We start from the raw sequence: 19,768 nt of genomic DNA, 5'->3' as shown, positions 1-19,768 counted from the left end.
ATCCCATTTGTGCTAAGACAGAGTCCAAATATTCCCAGTTTATGGAGTCAAACGGTTTGTCGAAGTCGACCTTGAACATTAGGATTTTTTTCTTCACTTTCGTGGCCCAAGAGTATAGTTCGTTGATCACCATAGGACCACCTAGTATGTTTCGACCTTCAACATATGTCGACTGGACATCACTGATGACCATACCAATTACTGATTTGAGACGGAGGGCAAGGATCTTTGAGATAATTTTATAGATACAGCCGAGCTGATGGGACGATAATCAATCAGATTGGAAGGGTCCTTAGTCTTTGGCGCAAGTGTAATAAAAGACGAGTTACATCCTCATGCTATGAAACCAAACTCCTCAAAGTGCATGACACACCTTATTATGTCGTCCCTGAATGTATCCCAATAGGTTTTGATGATATTGAATGTGAACCCGTCAGGCCCTGGAGCTTTTTTGCTCCCGCAGGCCCAAACCGCATTTTTTATTTCTGTATTAGTAAACTAGGTGTGATACCCGTGTATTACACGGGTTGATTAAAATTTTGAAATAAATACAAACGAAATGATGAATAAATAAGTAATTAAATCTATACAATTGACAATGTAATTCATATTCACAAGTCGTTACTTGATCATAATGATCTTTATATCCTTAAATACAATTCAACAAAATAGGACAAATTTTGTGTAGCTAAAACTCAAGGAACTTACATCACCTATTGAAACAACTTATGATGAATTCAAGTCACCATGCTAACGTCTAATAGTAAAACATCCTAGCACCAAGAAAATATTTAAACATTAATAAATCTAACAAAAAGCAACCACCAAGACCCATGAATTTTTCAGAATTCACCAACACCATCCAGAATTCGTAAACATGTCTAAAAACCTTCAAAGATCAACATATATACTAAGATTTTTCACAAATTTAAGCAACTTGGATACTGAGAGAAAGCTTCATAATTACATTACACTTTAACATATTCCATTTTCACATCTTTATAGTAGCTATAATTTAGTTTTTAAAGTAGAGTCACATTCTCATGCTTCTTAATTGAGTAGTTATTCTTTAGTTTTAAAACCAATTATATAAATGTTTAATTTATAACCAAAATATCATTATATATAATCAAAATTTATAAATATAAAAATTTATAAAAATAACATATTATGTTTTGTTGATATTAAATTTATGAATAACTAAAAATTAAGAATAATAATAATTAATAATATAAATATTAAAAAGAAAATATGCTAATAGAGTCGTAATTCAAATTTATATTTATATATGTAAACTAAATTTTAATAAATCACATATTGATGGACGCAAGTCATCACTTGTCAATATAACCCGTACAGAAACGAGTTAATGTCAAAATGTGTCATGTTATATATATATATATATATATATATATATATATATATATATATATATATATATATATATATAATCATTGTTTTAATAAATATAATTAGAAAGAAAATTAGATGGTTTTGTTTACAAAGTATCATTAAAGATGTTTGAGTTCACGATTGTGACTTGCAATTTTCGATTCAAACCTCAATAATAATAATAATAATATTTTTCAACTTTACAAATTTAATTTAAGAGTATTGATTTCAAAATCGACAATATTTTCTTTTTTATAGTTTAAAGAACCTTTTTTTTTCTTTTTGTTTCAAACCTAAAATATAAAAATTTATAAGCGATATCAGATGTTGTCATTCCTCTTTGAGGTTGAGGGTTCAAGTCTCGTCGGAAACATAGGTGGATTTAAGAGTAGTTTAGGATTATATTGTATTTGTCGTTCAAAAAAAAATGAAATCTTACCGTCTACATTAATATACATTAAGTAATATATTAATAAAACTAATTAATATGAGGTGACATTTAGTTAATGACGTTTGAATAAAAAATAATAAAAAAAAACAACAAAATGACAAGTGAAATAAAATTCTAAAATTCTAAAAAAATGACGTGTCTAATTCAAAAAAAAAAAGTTGACATTTCATGTAAATGATATTTATTTATTAGGGTACATAAGATAAGAATTAAATACAACAAACTAACAGACACAAATAAATAACTAATACTATAAGACTAAACGACGTGGGAGAGTTTTGTCATAGGTAAAAGCCTCTGTCACACTTGTCACACTTTTACTGATGGTGAACACCACACCCCAACCATTTTTTTTGCTAGTGGTAAATCTCAATGGTGAACTTCCACCCATGACACATCTCAATGGTAAACTTTTTTTTTTTGTTTCTTGATTGGTCATTGTAATTTTCTTTTCTTTTTTCTTTTTTTATTTTTAACATAAATACCACTCTATATACCGTTTGGGAAAAAAACCACCACACCTCATTCATAGACAAAGTATAACAAAAATTGTAAAAATTTATGTGGCGCCTATGTGTCACTGTTTTACTATTGACAAAAACATCACCACACCTTTTATCCTAAGGTGCATATTCTAAACTTTTTTAAAATAATCGAACTATATATATAAATTTTGTAAGTCATCAAAATTTAAAAAAAAAAATAAAAAAACTAAAATAAAATTAAGAGAAAATCGAATCTATTTGAAAAAATTGGTAATCTTTTTGAGAAACTTAACACAAACGGAAATGAGGTATGGTAATATTAACGTAGAAAACACAAAATTTTTCCATGGGTATATCAACAAGGGGAATAAGAGGAACATAATTAACGGTTTGTGAATGGCAAATGGACTACTGAGGTGGAGGAGGTCAAATATGAAGTACTTCGGTTCTTCCAAAACAAATTCAAAGAAAAATGGATTTTAAGGCCCAAATTTATTAGTCCAAACTTCAAGTCCTTGATTATGAGGGTAGCTATCAAAATCGAATCTACTTCAAGTCCTTGATTATGATGGAAGCTATCGAATCTCCATCTATCCTAGTAAATAAGAATGTTTTTTCCACTTGTCTTATTTTTATAAGTTTTGATACATGTTATTTTTTAGTAATTCTAAATTAAATTTTATCCACGTGTCATTTTAGATTTTAGTGTGTTTTTCACTTTAGACGTGGAGCTGTGTTCTTAATAAGATTCAACTCCTTTTTTTCTTCTTCGTGAACTGTTCTGATCCACTTTTTGATTTCCGTCTTCAAGTACCATAACTTTGCAGCTAGGTATGCATCCGGATTACCATAACCAACAAAACTACTCCAAGCATTTTTTTATAATACTGTCAAACCCGTCTTTCATCATCCAACAGTTGAACATCTTGAATGGGGGAGGACCATAATCAGAGGAGAATGATGACAAGAAATTAGGGTAAGCTAAAAACCTGTCCAATTTACTCAGTTTGGCTCCAACCCTGCTCATATATGTATACTTTTCCCCACCCATGCTAAAATCGAATAGCTCTGCTTCATGAATGAACCTGTTAAATGCGGAAGCACTAGATGGGCAAAATTGAGAATTGAATCTCTCGTTTGACCTTCTCACAAGGTTAAAGTCCCCAAAGAGTATCCAGTTCCCAGGTTTATTGTTTTTAATTGCAAGAATTTCGTTCCACATGATCTTCTGATCACAAAGGCTAGGAGATCCATATATATTGGCGAAGATGGTATCTACGTTGATACCAATCCAATTACCAATCGTGATAATATAGTGTCTTGATTTTATCCCATATAGATAATATGCCACCTGATCTTCCTAAAGAGTTCACCCCTTCAAAGTCGAAGTCTAGTGACCCCCAACATCCCATAACGTCAATGTCTCCATGGTCAGTGAGTTGAGTCTCCAGAAGAATACCTATGAAGCTGGCCTTATGGAGGTTTTTTAATCTTCTAACCCAGTTGACTTTCACCGCCTCTCCAATTCCTCTAACATTAAGTGACATGCAATTCATTTGGAACCGTGATTCTCACCGGTACATCCCACGACTTGGTTGTGCACATCGATTTGAAAACCGATAGCAGCCCCAATTTCAACAGTTTGTCGTAATTCGTCTTCTGATTTCGAGCTTTTATCATTGTCGTCATCATTTTCAAGGGTGTGGTATATGTCAGGAGCCACGATGGCATTGTCAATGGGGGTGGTCGAACCGGTGATGGAGAAGAAGGAGGATGGGGTGAGGGAAGGTGACGAAATTGTCCGATTCCCATCCGTTGTTAGATTGTGTGCCACATGGGAGTTCGTTTTTTTGGGCCTGGGAAGAATTCAAAGAAAAGTGGTGATGGGTTTCGTGTTTAGGAAAAGGCCCAAAACATCCGAGGGGGGCTAAATTTTGGATAGGCCAAAATGTGGGATTAATTGGACGTAATGACTCAAAAGTGGGCTCCACTAGCTTAGAATAATCCCTAGCTGGATCAGATGTGTCGTGATAAGTGTTTTCAACATCCGAGGTTTTGGGACAAGCGTCTCCACCGCTTTGGGAGTAGGGTGCAAGTCATTATTATTCGCCTCGTGATTCTCGACCGTCGGCTCATTCTCCTGTGGGTTACCGTTAACTGTATTTCCGATGAACGGAGCACCGGCCACGCATCATTGAATATTCATTTAATGTCTTTAACTTTATTACTAGGAACGTGAGACTCAATTCCTCATGACATGCTTCATATCAAAATTAATTTCTTTGGTAAAGACTTCTTCACTTTGCACAAAAACCATACCAACACATGCTTTCTTTTGACAGATATGACAACTATAGTTCATAATACCAAATATAGCATACATGTCACAGTGCAGCCACCAAAAGTACTATGCCATGTACTCCACCACTAAACCAAAACAAAAAAAGTTACTCCATTTTCTCTGTGTCGCGTGATATATCATGTTTCATTTAACTTTTAAATATATCAAAAATAAAGAGAAATCCAAGCAGCTTTAATTCCATCATAAAGAACGAATTCTTTCTTATTGCAATACCAATACCATATATACATGTACTTAAGGAGATCGACATGGTCCACATGTGATTGTGTCGTTGTCTTCACTCTATATTTGACACTCATAAAGAATCATGTGAACACACTACATAACAAAGGAGATGTCATGTCACATAATAGGAGCAAGCATCTTTCCAAGACATTGAACAACTATAAACATTGTGTCATGCATCCTTTCTTTCTTGAATATAAATTCTTTCTTTGAACAATTCGAACCTAAATACCCTTCAGTTGACAATCAAATCTACTTTTTGACTTTGAGCTGACAGGGACAACCCATAAGACATTTCCTGATGGCATTGCTTTTATAAGGGAATAATGAGGTCTGACTTAGGTAGGGTCTCATAGTGTAGAACTAAAGAGAGTCTAGAAAATATAGAGGCTAAGGGGTGATATGAGAAAGAAAAGAAAAGTGGAGCCGACATTTCTCTTTGTCTTTTGTGTGGCCTTTCTTTTATCTGTATAGAGAGATCACATGTCACTTTCATTTTGATGTCTTTCTGGATGACTTGAACAAGACACCATAGCTATGATGTTCACTTACTAATGTCTTCTTTTATTAAACAAATGGCCCGCTCTTATGAAAGAGAGTACACATGCCTCATATTTCAATTTCTTTCAAACAATATTATTGTTGTACTTATTCAAAAGACCAATGAATAATGACAAGAAACATCTTGCTTCTTCATAGATAGCCACGAGACCATTATCATGCTTTCTATAATCTCCTGGACCAAATGTTTTGTATCACTCTATCATAGACTTACCTTTCAAAAGAGTTGCCACATCTTCGGATACAATTTCACACACCAAATCTTCCAAAAATCTTTTATGATCAGAAATAATAACCACATAAACACAAGTTTTCATGCCTGTTAGATAGAAACAACTAAATATGAACATTGAAGGTTTCAAAGTCTCTCATTTCTTCATATTTAACAAAAAATGCATAGAAACACATTTGAGTTTGGGTGTTGGAACATACTTCTCTTTTCCAAGATGTCTCTCATCAAACAAAGAACCACCATCTCCATGTTTCTGGAATCTTCCATTTTATATAACTTTGTTCAACAAACTTTCTAGGATTCCATTGCTTTCATCTGACTTTTTTACATGAATTTGTTTTAGGTTGAGAGGATTCACTCTTGGGTACCCAAATTTGCTCAATCTTTGGTTGCTCTAAAGACGATTTCTTTGGAACCCAAACCTTTTTTTTTCCTTTTGATTATTTCCCTTGGGATATTTTCACATGAAGAAGGCCTTTTGAACCAAGAACATACTTTAGAATGATTACCATCTTGGGCTCTTTTGGTGGCTGAAGCTGACCCAACATCTTAAATCTGAGTTAACTCGTCAACAGCACAAGTCCGAGTTCTCTCGTCAGTTGCAGTCTGTGTTGAGATTCATCAACCACATTGGCTCCGTATAAATGAAAGGTGTTCACTTAAATAGTGTTTCCATAACACCTCCCATAACCTTATTGTTTTATTGTATTCAAATTAACTGAAACCATGTGATAAATTGTAATTAGTATTGTAGTTTGTGAGGGTAGAAGAGTAAATTTACTTGCCTTTTGAATTGGATCGGAATCCAACGGAAACATAAGAAGTAATTCAAGCAGTCGTTTTGTTTGAACTAATGGGTTGTTTGTTGAGTGGTTCCAGCAGCTGCCATATCAAAACAATAATAAACATGTTAAAAACCACAGCGAAAAAAAAACGGAATCATGGATTCCAGCAGAGTTGGTTGTTTATTTCAAACTTAAATTTTATATCTGATGGACTTCAACCATTCATAGGGACAGGTGGAAGGAATTCAGTTTCATTCTTCTTTTTAACTAAATGACCAAAAGACCCTTGTTATACATTGAGATGGAGGGAGGACCTTTGATAAAGCAAAGAGAGGAAAAAAATGTTTATTTCAAATATTAGCAAGGTCCGTCCCTAGGCACTGAAACTTATTACTTTGAAATTTCATCATGGTGCTTGAAAAGAGGAGGGCCTAAAATTAAGTAGATCATCACATTACGAAAAACTAAAAAAGTACTTTAGAAAAATAGGACATTACAACAAATAGTGAAGAACCTTGTTTGATCAACTTTAAGGCATATTGACTTGTATGAAATGTTACATTTTCCTTGACATAAACTATTTGTGCCCTAAAACATATCAAGAATAGGTAGTAGAACCTAAAGATACAAGATGCAACATGAATTGATTAAGTAACAGACTAATGAAAGTACAATGCTAAAATTAGTGGACTTTTCAAATTAAAATGACTAGATAAAGAAAAAATGTATAGACTTTTTAAAGTTAAAATGTTGTCACAAATAAAAACTAAAAATTGCAATGTTATAAAAGGGTTGAATTTTCAAATAGAAACATGCTTTTAAAAATAAAATTCAAAGTGCAATGCTTTAATTGGCAGATTTTTCAAAGTAAAATGCCTTGATATGAAAAAAAACAAACAAACAAATTTACAATCTTTTAACAAAAAATCTGAAAAATACAATGCTATCATTGGGTTTATTTTTCAAAGGGAAATATGCATATTAAGAAAACTGAAAGTGTAATGCTAAATTTGGTGGATTTTTTTAAGTAAAATGGTTTGATTGGAAATTTTTTGTACGATGTTTTAAACAAAAGAAAGCTGAAAAGTGCATTCCATGCCTAGACAAAGTCGAGCATTCTAAAGGAAGGTAAAAGAGGAATTCACCAAATAAAAGAGCACCTTTAGTAATGGAAGGGTAATTTAGGCATTTTTGGTTTTATTTCTGTTAGGAGGGTTGGCTAGTCATTTTTGTCCCTTGGTTGTTACGTGAATGGAAGGAGAGCACATTGTCTTAATTTTTGTGAAATCTGGAATTGATTCCTTGGGGAAGGCTAGGCTCTTGAATCTCTAGCAAATCATAAGTTTTCTTGTAATCTTTTGAGTGATTCTGACTTAATCAGATGTTCTTGTTTTATAAATCAATTTGTAGTCAAGTTCATAGCAGTATTTAGCTATTTATTGCATTTAGCCCATTTGCTTATTGAAGTTTTTGGTTTGAAGTGCTGATCAATGTAAACTACAACAAGAATTTAGAAGACACAACAAAATAAATAGATGTTTAGTAGAAAGAACATACCTGGACTAAGAGCTGAAAGTATTTTGCTTTTTCTCAGTCCACTTGGAGCATAAGGAAGATTCAGTATCTCCACTATAATGAACAAGAAATATACAGATGTTTAGTATCACTCAGTTGTATCTTACATCGATTTTGTAATACATTCTCAAAAACCCTAATTAATACCTTTATAACCATCACCTGAAGTTAAGAAACAATTGCTTAGAGAAGAAGAACCAAAGAAAGCAGGAAAAGAAATTCACACGTTTATCAATGTTATCATGGAAAGCAGAGTTCGAATCAATGAACTGTCTAATGTTAACATGTCACTTGCTCTCATTGAAATCTTAACCTGTTCAGACTTCAGAAACATGAACTCAAATATCATTATGATGAGGACTGATGCAAGTTGCAAAGATATCATCTTAATGATGACTTGCTAACCTTTGACAAGCAAATTGTGACATCTGTAAAGTTACAACAAAAGGGTAAAATAGTACAATCTCTTGTCTCATCATTCAAAAGTATCACTTCTCAGTGTCTTGGCAATTTGCCACACTGGTTTTTGTAAAAATGCATGAAGAAAACATTAATTTCATGCATTACACTTTATTACTATTGATCAAGTTAATTTTTTTTAATTAATATCACATAATTAAACTTGAATATGGTGAAATCAACTTCAATTCTAAACACATACACATAGGGTAAATAGATAAATAAAGGGTAAAATGCAGGAAATAGCAACTATATCAATTCCATTACAACATTAAACATTTTCTTACTAAACACCTTCTACTTTAAAAAATCTAACCAACTATATCAATGTACTTCCGTTTTTTTTCTTATTAGAACATTATTTTTTCAATAAATGACCACTATTATAGAAATGAAAAATGCTTTGTATATAAATGACATTGTTAACTTGGTAGATTTTTGAAATTACAATGATCCTAACAACAAGAAACAAAAGTAGGGTGCTATAATAAAGAAATCAACAAAAGTATGTTGCCATTTCACAAATAAATATATGCTTTAAATCAAAACACAATCAGTTTTCCTGAGAAATCTGATTTTCATACTCTACACAATTATGCATCAAACTATGATCACGGAAGTTTATTTTCTTAATAAGCATGCTATTGAAAAAATAAGAAAGAAAAATAACATACTCATCAACATTGTTCACTACTTTTATAATGGAATGTAGTTGCCTTTGTAAAGTTAACCAAACCATGTACTCAGTCTGGTGTTTTTGCATATTTTTAACCAAACAGAAACAGAAACAGAAACAAAAACAGTGAATACTGAAATACGAGGGAAGATTGTTGACTAAAGCATCGTGATCTGATAGAATTAGATTTCACGACCATACATTAATCATATCTCAATAGCAGAAAACCCCTGGAGAAATAAAGTATAATAAAGAATAAAAAAAAAGTATAATAATGAAAAGGTGAAGAAGAAGATGAACACCAAGAATCATGGATTCCAGCAGCTGCCATATCAAAACAATAACAAACATCTGTAATCTGTGTTGTTAAAGTTGACGACCTAAGGACCAAAAATGTTATGAAACCATGAAACAAGTACCAAAATTTCTAAAAATATTATTTTTGTAGAGAACCTTTTCAGGGATTAGTGTATAGTTATGCTCCTTAAACGTATATGACAGATAATTTTTAAGAAAAGTGATGAAATGAGTACCGTATTTTCAAGAAGATTCTAGTTTTAAGGATTTAGGGTTTAGTTATGCTCCTTCAACATATATAACAATAGTTTTTAAGGAAAGAGAGAAACTCCCTTGAAATTTCATCATGGTGCTTGAAAAGGGAAGTGAAAGGGACATTACAAAAAACTAAAATACAATAGAACATTACAACAAATAGTGAAGTACTTTGTTTGATCAACTTTAAACGCCCCCTGATCCTCTCTATGGCATATTGAGTTGTATGAAATGTTACATTTTCCTTGACATGAACTGATTAAGTAACAGACTAATGAAAATACAATACTAAAAGTGGTGGATTTTTTAAAGTAAAATGCCTAGATAAGGAAAAAAATGTATAGACTTTTAAAGTTAAAATGTTGTCACAAATAAAAACTAAAAATTGCAATGTTATAAACCGGTTGAATTTTCAAATAGAAACATGCTTTTAAAAATAAAATGCAAAGTGCAATACTATAACCGGTAGATTTTTCAAAGTAAAATGCCTTGATATGAAAAAAAATTACAAAGTTACAATCTTTTAACAAAAAAACTGAAAAATGCAATGCTATTGTAGGGTTTATTTTTCAAAGAGATATATGCATATAATATAAAAACTAAAAGTGCAATGCTAAATTTGGTGGATTTTTTAAAGTAAAATGGTTTGATTGGAAATTTATTGAAATTTTAAACGAAAGAAAACTGAAAAGTGCAATGCTAAAATTGGGTTTATTTTTCAAAGGAAATGTTCTTAAAATAAGAAAAACTTAAAGTGCAATGCTATAATTGGTATACTTTTACAAGAAAAATGCCTTAAAGAAAAACTATAAAGTTAAAATGTTGTCACAAAAAAAGACTAAAAGTTAAAATGTAAAATGTAAAGGCATTTTAGGTTTTAATTTCTATTACAGGTGTAGTCTATAAGTTCTTCGAGGGCGGAATATCGCTATGCATCTACTAAGTCAAGTATTCTAGAGGGGGGTAAAATGGGAATTCACCAACTAAAAGAGCATCTTTGGTAATTTAGGCATTTTTTGTTTTATTTTTGTTAGTGGAAGGAGAGCACATCTTCTTTTTGTGAAACCTGGAATCTCTAGCAATCATAATTTTCTTGTAATCTTTTGAGTGATTTGTTCTCGTTTTATAAATTGATATGCATTTGTCGCATTTTCTTATTGAGGTTTGTGGTTTGAAGTGCTAATCAATGTAAACAAAATATATAGATGTTTAGTAGAAAGAACATACCTGGATTAAGAACTGAAAGTATCTTGGTAATCAATATATCAGCTAACAACAATAATAATGTTCAGTAGATCATGCTCCTATTTACAAGAAAAAAGAACCCTATTACCAACTTGGGGAACAGAAAAATATACCCATAACAGAAATAAAGTAACTAAAGAATCCCAAAAAGATCAACAAAAATCCGTCTTAATTTTTGTACAAGATCTAACAAATCCATTGAATAAGTCAACACCCACATTGTTATCAATCTGTTCCTCAAATACTGGCACCCTATGAGTCCAATTTAACAATTATTAAATATATCTTACCTTTCTTTAAACTAATTGTTTCAGAATTACCTATTAGAATATTATGAGTCACTGAATTAGTGATGAAAACCAACCAAGAATCAACCGTAACTACATCTACAAGAGGAGACTTATATAATATCCTGTATTATATAAGAATAAAATAATTATTATAATTTCATATTTCAAGAAATACTGAAACTTGGAAACAAAAAGTGACATGAACTTTATTTATGCATGCTTGCTCTTCTTCCTCAACAGCCCGAATCAACTCTGCAACCCTAAACATCAGCTTAAGATCATCTTCTGTCACAGATGCAAAATTTAATTGCAAATCATTAACTTAAATGAAATTTAAAGTATTTGAGTTGAAATAAATGGCTAACCTTTTCCCTTTTAACCTAAGAATTTTAAGCACTCCAACAACCCTAGCAACCACAGTAGCATTATGAAAATTAACAACCAAATTATTAAGCTTTTCAAATGACCTTTTATTTTTAAATACTGTTGTTGCTGCTCTCGTGAACCTCATTATCCCTATGAGAGAAGACCTTCTCCCCATGTGTTAGCTTTGTAAAGCATCCATCCATAGCCCACTCACCTGAGACAAAGAATCACATGAGCAAGAATTGGAGATAAATATCCATGTCATCATCATCCTGTGCATGCATGTTTGAGAAATTTTATGCAAAAGTTATCATCTTCATGATATTTGAACTGACCAAAGAGAAATCACTATAAACCAACCTGAGTACAGATTATCAAGCAAGAGTTTTGTCACACTCTTGCATAAAAAAATCAGAACCCAAGTATTTAAACAATCAGTCTCAGATGCATATATACTATCAGTCTATCGCACATACACAAATGTATTAACAACCTAACCTCAGCCAGGAAACTATTCATCAGGTGTCAAAAACTCTTGCATGTTTGTAAATCTTCATCAAACAAGGTTCTCACATGATAACTTAGCAACAAACTCATGAACTTCAGTAAGTTTTGAAGCATAATTATGTTTCATGTGGAAATCATCTTTATTTCCAGACTGTTCATCATTATCACCTTCCTTGTATCCAATAATTAATGTCATTCAGTTGTTTCCAGTCCTCATCCGTGAATTGCAAAGGTTTTGATTTTCATCTTCCCTAAAACCACATACTGCAAAAATATTTCTTGACAAATAGAAGAGAAAAAAAAAAAGTAACTTAACAATTAAGAAGGTGAGGAAAAGAATACCTATTTTTAACCAAACAGAAATACGAGGAAAGATTGTTGACTAAAACATCGTGATCTGATAGAATTAGATTTCATGTCCATACATTAAACTTTATTTGTACAGGAAAAAAAAATCACATCTCAATAGCAGAAAACCCCTGGACAAATAAAGTAGAATAGAGAATAAAAAAAATATAAGAATGAATAGATGAAGAAGAAAAACCCCCAACGAGAAGATGAACACCAAGAATACCAACGAAAAGAACAATAAAATGCAGTTTCCTTTTTAAGTTGTAATGTATCTGGTGCAGTTAGTTAAAAAGACAAAATCAGAGTTTACAGAAAAACCCGCCAACGAATAGATGAAGAAGAAGGCATTAATCCCAACGAGCAGACAGAAGAAAATAGCAATTGACCTTTGATTCTTTCTTATTCAAACATCAATTTTAATTTTACAATATCTTAATCACAAAAAAAAAACCTAACAAAAACTTACAATGATCTTGATAATTTCTTGGACTAGAGAGATGAATCAGAGTTTCCTGCGCGAGGTTGGGGGTGTTTAGGTCTCCGGCAGTGGAGTTACATAGATCGCTATGGGTCTGGGGGTGTTTGGGTTTGTTGAGAGCGGAATGACTGAAGAACGCGCGACCACAAACCAATTCTTTCGAATTCAAAGGGTTTCTTAGATCTCCAGCGAAGAAAGGAAGGTGGGTTTGGACTCCGGGGAGCGGAGGAGTTAGAGAGATCGTCAGGGGTTTGGGTCTGTTGAGAGCGGGAACGAATATATTGCGGGAATACGAAGCCAACCCTTTCGACTTCCAACGGTTATATTATAAGCTTTCCAAAATTAAGATTTTCTACGTTACAGCTTGAAAGCTAACATGTAAATTACACGAATGGTCCCTATGGTTTAGGGTAATTTGCACGTTTGGTCCCTAACTTATTTTTTTAACTCGGAAGGTCCATACTGTTTGTTTTTGTTACGCGCATGGTCCCTATCTTACCTAAAAAGACTATTTTGCCCTTTATTTTTTAATTTATTCAAATAAACGCACCCCTAACCCAATCCCCTCACATTACCTTACCTACCTTATCATTTTTTTCTATTTAAATAATAGTCTTTTTAGGTAAGACAAGGACCAAACGCATAACAAAAACAAATAGTAGGGACCAATTGTGTAACAAAAACAAACTGTAGGGACCTTCCGAATTAAAAAAATAAGTTAGGGACCAAGCGTGCAAATTACCCCAAACCATAGGGACCATTCGTGTAATTTACTCAATTTTGAACTTATGCTTAATTCTTGTTTTGTATAGAAAAACTTAAATGTATTAATATGTTTATTTTTTATTTTTTATTTATTGAAATATTTATTTATTAGTGGTTTTAGACATTGCAATGTTTAAATGAATATTTTTTTTCACCTAAATTTGGCCTATGATCCTAAAGTCAAAATGTTATTTAGGGACATAAAAATATTAAATGTAGACAAATGTAGATCCATAATCAACCCATTGTAGTGTTCAAAATATTTGGTTATTGACTTTTTTTTACGCAAATTACCACTGACAATTTTGTTCGAAATATACCATATTAAACTTTTCTAGACTTCTTTTCAAGTTATTGTAAGACTTGTTTTACATTTTTTATAACTTTTTTAATATTTTTATGTACTTTTTGACAACTTCTCTTCTGTAAAAAAAAGGTCTAAAAGTTGTAAAAAAAAAGAATAAAAATACTAAAAAGTTGGTAAAAACATTGGAAACAATTTATAAAAAAAACTGCAAAACAAGTTTTATGAAAAGTGGTAATAAACGTTTGTAAAAAAAAGTTTAAAAAAAGGTTTAATAGTGTTTTTAGAACATAAATTTTACTTTAATGATAATTTGCATAAAAAATAAATCAAAGTTCAAATGTGTACAAAGTGCATACTTTGTTACCATGTAAAGTCATTAACCGGTCGTTGAAACCAACTAGACTGTCTATTATCGATCAAAATTATAGATTTCAAACATCATATGAGAGAGTTAATGGTAAATCGTGTACAAACAAAATACAATGACCAAATATGTAAACGGACCATAGTTTGTTACATTTGATACTTTCTTACTTTCTTACATTTGTTTTTAAATGCTTTTGAATCACCGTCTAATTTAAACCATTCATAAAGATGTATCATGATTCAAAAGCGGATGTAAACCATTTGAAACCAAAATACCAAAGATTTTAGACTATTTTTGTGTTCCAAATTCGATCCAAAATGGTCCTAAAAGATTTTAGACTATGAATGGCTTAAATAGTAGCCAGACCTTTCAAGTCTCAACTTTCTCATTATATACATAAAATGTTACAAGTTTAACTTAGAAAAATCCATGGATTCATCACCATTCATATCATCTTGTTGACAAAGCTCACAAGACACTTGAAAACTAGGCATTTCTTTCACGCATTGATCAATATTCTTCTCAAGCCACGCCAATCGCCTCTCAAAACTCAACACTGCACCATGCATAACCCTAACATCGAGTCGACCCACTCTCGCACATGATCTTAATAAAATATAATAATCTGCATGTGAAGCATAAGTATAGTTTCCATCGTCTTTTTTCCTTGTATAATGTAAATAATCATCGGGTCTTTTAATGTTAGTCCTTGGAGGAATATAACAAAATCTTTTTTCTTCCATATTTGATATAATTCGCCTTATTGCCTTTTCTTTTTGGGTCTCTTTGCTAATTTGTGCATCATTGTCATCTTTAGGTTTCTTGACCTTGTTCATGTTAGTGTTGGTTTTGGAAAAATCAAGAGGTCTCTTGTGGGAACCACAATTAGAGCTTGGAGATGATGGCTTGTGATCCTCCTACAATTAATCACCAAAACAAACAAACTTATCATGAATTCCATATGTAAATCTCTCCTCAATTATATCATGTCATACATACCTCTTCTTTATGATAATAATTCCAAAGATCTTCTATTATCTGATCTTCTTCATGATCCTCAAATGACAATTCCACCCCAGCAAACACCACATTCTTGCAATATTCAAGATACGTTTCAAGATCCCTACCATCAACTACCAAACAAAGACAGGACAATCTGTTGGAAAAATACTAAGAGTAGGTGTAGTTGGATGGAATGGAATAACAAAGGAGCGGAATGGAATGAACAATTCCATTCCTTTCCTTATTCCATCACTAACCTAAACATATGAAACAACTTAACGTATTGTAAATTTCATGAAAATCAAAGGTTGCATCGATTTATAACATTTTCAGATTAGGGTATAAAGTTTAATTTGAAATTTGTAAGAGCTTACCACTTGTATCAATGAGTTGACTGTATTTTGACTCGAGCAAAACTAAAATCTCTGTAGCATCCAAGTTCGATTGTTTCGGTAGTCGCTTATCATAACTCTCGAAAACAAGATTATTAGAAAGAGACGGCATCTTGCATTCCGATTCCGCCGTTTTATCAAAAATCTTAGATTCCTTTCCGTCTTTTCTCTTCGCCAAACCCTTTTCCCACTTCCCAAAACCATGTATCTTATAAAGAATCCTGATTGAAAAAATAAGTATAGACAACACACAAGCACGTGTAGGAAGCCGGAATTCATTACCAGATAACCAAAGCTCAGGTGGCATTGACCACTCATAAATCCGGGAAGCATGAGGGAGAATGGTCTCAACTGGAAGAGACAGCTGCCCGAGATACCGGGCAGCAATTCCATAGAAGTTGACCGGAGGTAATTCCAATCCAATGGAATGAGCAATTGAAGCAGCTAATGATTCCAGCTTCTGAATAGAAATACAATGTAATGGTCTGAACATACGACTTGAGCTTAATGGACATGCATTAGTTGGGGATCCGATTTGTTTTTCTATTTCAAGAAAGGCTGTGAAATAAGGGAGTTTTCCTTCGAGTGTCCATTTTGCTATATCAGTTGACAAAATTGGCTCTCTTGCCAGGTGGCAGAGTAAAAAAGAAATGGCTAAAGAATAGGGTAAGGGTATTGTTTTGCTTACGGATCTATACCATATCATTACGGATCGTTTTCCGAGTATGTTATGAGGTTCGGATTTGTGTTTAGCATTTGGTGCAACAGCTTCTGTTTCCCCTGAAATAGAATAAGAAAATGTTAGTATTTCTCTTTATAAAAATACCAAAAAAAAAACAATAAAACGAATACCTTGTACTTGAGATTCTGATTCATTAATAACCTCATCAGCCCAATCATCACTGAAAAGCTTAGTGGATGCCACAAATCTTAACCAAATGGGCTCCACCATATCAACAATTATAGGACACACGTTAAAATTTTCAACCAAAGTCTTAACTTGCAACTCAATCATGATCTGCAATCCCATCACATACCTCATCCTAATTTCTGAATAATAATCTTCATAACTTAATGTTCTTGGCCCTCTCCCAAAATCAATAGGCTCAGTGGGACCCACCCCATCATCATCATCATTCTCTTGGGTCCTTAAAGTTTCCCAAAACTGTGAAGGGGGTTGGGATTGAGAAAGAGGTTCAGGTTTGACCACAGCTACACGTCTTTGCACAATTCCACCAACATTTTCCTTTGTTAAAAGCATCTCATCATCATCAACAGCTGTATCCCTGATTCCATCAGCTTGAGAACCGCATCTTTGACAGTAAAAGAAGCCATCTGAACCATCATCCAATCCCACAAAGCCACAAACTTGGCATTCCAAACCTAATCCATCTGTCATCTTTGGATTGGGTGCCTAAGTGCCTATAGAAACACAACATCATGTAAGAAATGAGAAGTTTAGATTTTCATAGTGACATGACTCTTATTGGTTTTGGACTTAATGATTCTTTTGCAGAATGCTAACTATTTGAATTTTATTGGTTTCTTTAATAACTTGGTTTGATTAAATAAATTACAGGTTGAAACAAGTAACTATTTACACTGATTGGTTTCTTTAGTAACTTAGTTTGATTGGAATAAAGAACAATTTGGAACAAATAAGCAAAATAAAAAACTAAGAAGTCTTGCAATAAAGTTCAAGTACTCATGAATTTCAAATAAAAAACAAAGTAAACAGTTACCCTAATCCTAATTCAAATAGAAAAATCCAATTGATTGTGATGGATATTTAATTACCAGCTCTAATCCTAATTCAGTGGATTTAAAATTTGCCCTAATCAGTAATCATTACTGGAGCAATAAACATAAACAAACTGACCTTGTTTGAGTGGAATCGAACGTGAATCGAGTGAGAGATAGAGGGTGTTTGGCTAAGCTTATTAAAAATGCTTCTAACTATTTAACTTATAGTTTATTAACTTACAGCGGTTTGGAGTTTTTAAAAAGTGTTTGGCTAATCCTTCAAACTCAAACGATCCTTCAATCTCCTCGGTATTTCATTCAAAACCAATTCCCAATTCACATTCAAATGTAAGCTACTTTCATTGCAAATGTTTTTATTTTAGAGCTCTTTTATGAGTTTGTTACGCATCAATCAACAAAATAATCACCAGGAAAAAAGAAGAATGAATGAAAGGCTAGGAAAAAAATCCACAGCAAGAAAGGGCTCGACAGCAGGAAAAATTGAACAAAAACGAACCTTAGCTGTGGGGTCGAAGGTATCCGGTGTTGCTGTGGGGTGCGACTTGTCTCCGGCCGGTAGCTTCACAGGGGAGGAGATGGCTAACGGCGGGTGAGCAGGGAGGGCTAGCTTGAGGAGGCAACGATAGGCGTTTGTGTCGCCGTATAAGCTTTATTAGGCTAAGGGTATATCGGTCAATTTTATTAAATGGTAAAATAAAGACTTTTTGATAAGGGTGTGGGGAGTGGTCACTAGGGGTGCAAACGAGTCAACCTACTCGCGAGCTACTCGAGATCGGATCGTTAAAAGCTCGACTCGAAACCGATTTTAAACGAGCCCGAGCCAAACTCGACCTTAATATTAAGCTTGTTTATTAAACGAGCTCAAGCCTATGTCACTAAGCTCGATTAGGCTCGTGAGCCTAAACGAGCCTTTATATAATATAATTTATTATTATTTATATATATTAAAATAAAAACATATTAGGGGAATTATGAATTTAGTGTATTAGTAAACGAGCTTTTTAACAAGCTCGAGCCGACCTTAAGCTTATTTAGGCACGTCAGATAAAAACGAGTCGAGCCCGAGCCGAGTTTGTATAACTCTTTACGAGTTCGAGCCGAGCTCAGTAAAAGAAAGCTTGAATCGAGCCGAGCTCGAGCTCGAGCCTCATATAACTTAAACGAGCCCGAGCCGAGCCTGGCCAGGCTCGGGCTCGGCTGGGCTCGTTTGCACCCCTAGTGGTCACCACCAACCCACCGGAAAAATGGTGTCACCTCTGCGCCACATCACCTTACCACCAACCCACTAAAATTAGGAAATGGTCATCACTCTATAATTATTTTTTTAATGACTAAATTAGATAAAAACATAACTTAAAACATAATAAAATATTTTATATTAATTAAAACCACATTACATAATTTAAAACATAGAAAATTAAACCTAAATTACTAAAAAAACATAAAAACACATAGAAAATTAAAACTAAAATACTAAAAAAAACATAAAAATAACTTAGAAAATTAAACCTAAATTACTAAAAAACATCGAATCTAGTTGCGATATTGGTCGAGAACTTCTTGTTGAATTTTCAAAAACACCCTTAAATTTTACGGGTCGAGATTTGGCTGCGGCACCGTGTTTATGATTTGAAGATTGGTGAGTGCCAATTGTCGCCGGCGTTGTTCCTCCGTTGAATCAAAAAAAAATTTCTAAAAAATTTAGAGTTTTGTCGATTTTCTCCGCTAGTACGTCATCGTTGGTTGATTTTCCGCTAGACGAAGCCCCTTTTCTCGTTTTGTCCCTTCCCGGTGGTCGACGAAGATGGACGTCCGATGGACCCTCCCCCTCAGTGGCGTCGAACTCATCATTGAGGTCGAGGTTAACACCAATGTCCGACTCGGACGTTCTTGGCCTTTTGTTGGAACCGGTGGTAGATCCTGAATGCGCCGTTACGGGATAAAGAACCCATTTTGGGCCATTGCGACAAACTTCTCACGCTTTTTGGTTGCCAAAAGGTTTACCATTGTTGGTAATTTTGTATTGGTGCAACGTCGTTGACAAAATGTTGAAATCGTTGCTACCACTTCAATGCATATTTTTTAGATTGTCAAATATGCCGTTAAACTTGGTGCAAACCGCTCTAAGGTCACGCCATTTAGCATTGACCGAGTCGTATGTGCGGCTCGTTTGCCTTCC

At 33.2% G+C, this 19,768-nt stretch overlaps 1 protein-coding gene and 2 long non-coding RNA genes across 3 annotated transcripts; 1 reads left to right on the top strand and 2 right to left on the bottom strand.

Moving 5' to 3' along the window:
• The first annotated feature begins 5,751 nt into the window (after positions 1 to 5,751).
• LOC145116438 (uncharacterized) lies at positions 5,752 to 6,506 on the top strand. Its single transcript, XR_013712086.1, has 2 exons — positions 5,752 to 5,957; positions 6,052 to 6,506. It is a non-coding gene; the product is annotated as an uncharacterized LOC145116438 (long non-coding RNA).
• LOC145116437 (uncharacterized) lies at positions 6,432 to 8,591 on the bottom strand. The gene is made up of 3 exons (XR_013712085.1): positions 8,216 to 8,591; positions 8,051 to 8,122; positions 6,432 to 6,590 (listed from the first exon to the last, which is right to left on the bottom strand). It is a non-coding gene; the product is annotated as an uncharacterized LOC145116437 (long non-coding RNA).
• Positions 8,592 to 14,778: 6,187 nt separating this feature from the next.
• On the bottom strand, positions 14,779 to 18,239 carry MEE12 (maternal effect embryo arrest 12). Its single transcript, XM_079047696.1, has 5 exons — positions 18,086 to 18,239; positions 16,678 to 17,247; positions 15,808 to 16,605; positions 15,431 to 15,564; positions 14,779 to 15,348 (listed from the first exon to the last, which is right to left on the bottom strand). Exons 2-5 carry the CDS (start codon positions 17,222 to 17,224, stop codon positions 14,836 to 14,838), a joined length of 1,992 nt encoding a protein of 663 aa, XP_078903822.1. The 5' UTR covers positions 17,225 to 17,247; positions 18,086 to 18,239; the 3' UTR covers positions 14,779 to 14,835.
• Between the last annotated feature and the right edge of the window lie 1,529 nt (positions 18,240 to 19,768).

The sequence above is a fragment of the Lactuca virosa genome, chromosome 5 (genome assembly GCF_052849685.1).
Source record: "Lactuca virosa cultivar CGN04683 chromosome 5, Lactuca_virosa_CGN04683_v6, whole genome shotgun sequence".
NCBI lineage: Eukaryota > Viridiplantae > Streptophyta > Magnoliopsida > Asterales > Asteraceae > Lactuca > Lactuca virosa.
Note: the sequence above shows the minus strand (reverse complement) of the source record. Positions and strands in the feature narration are given on the sequence as shown.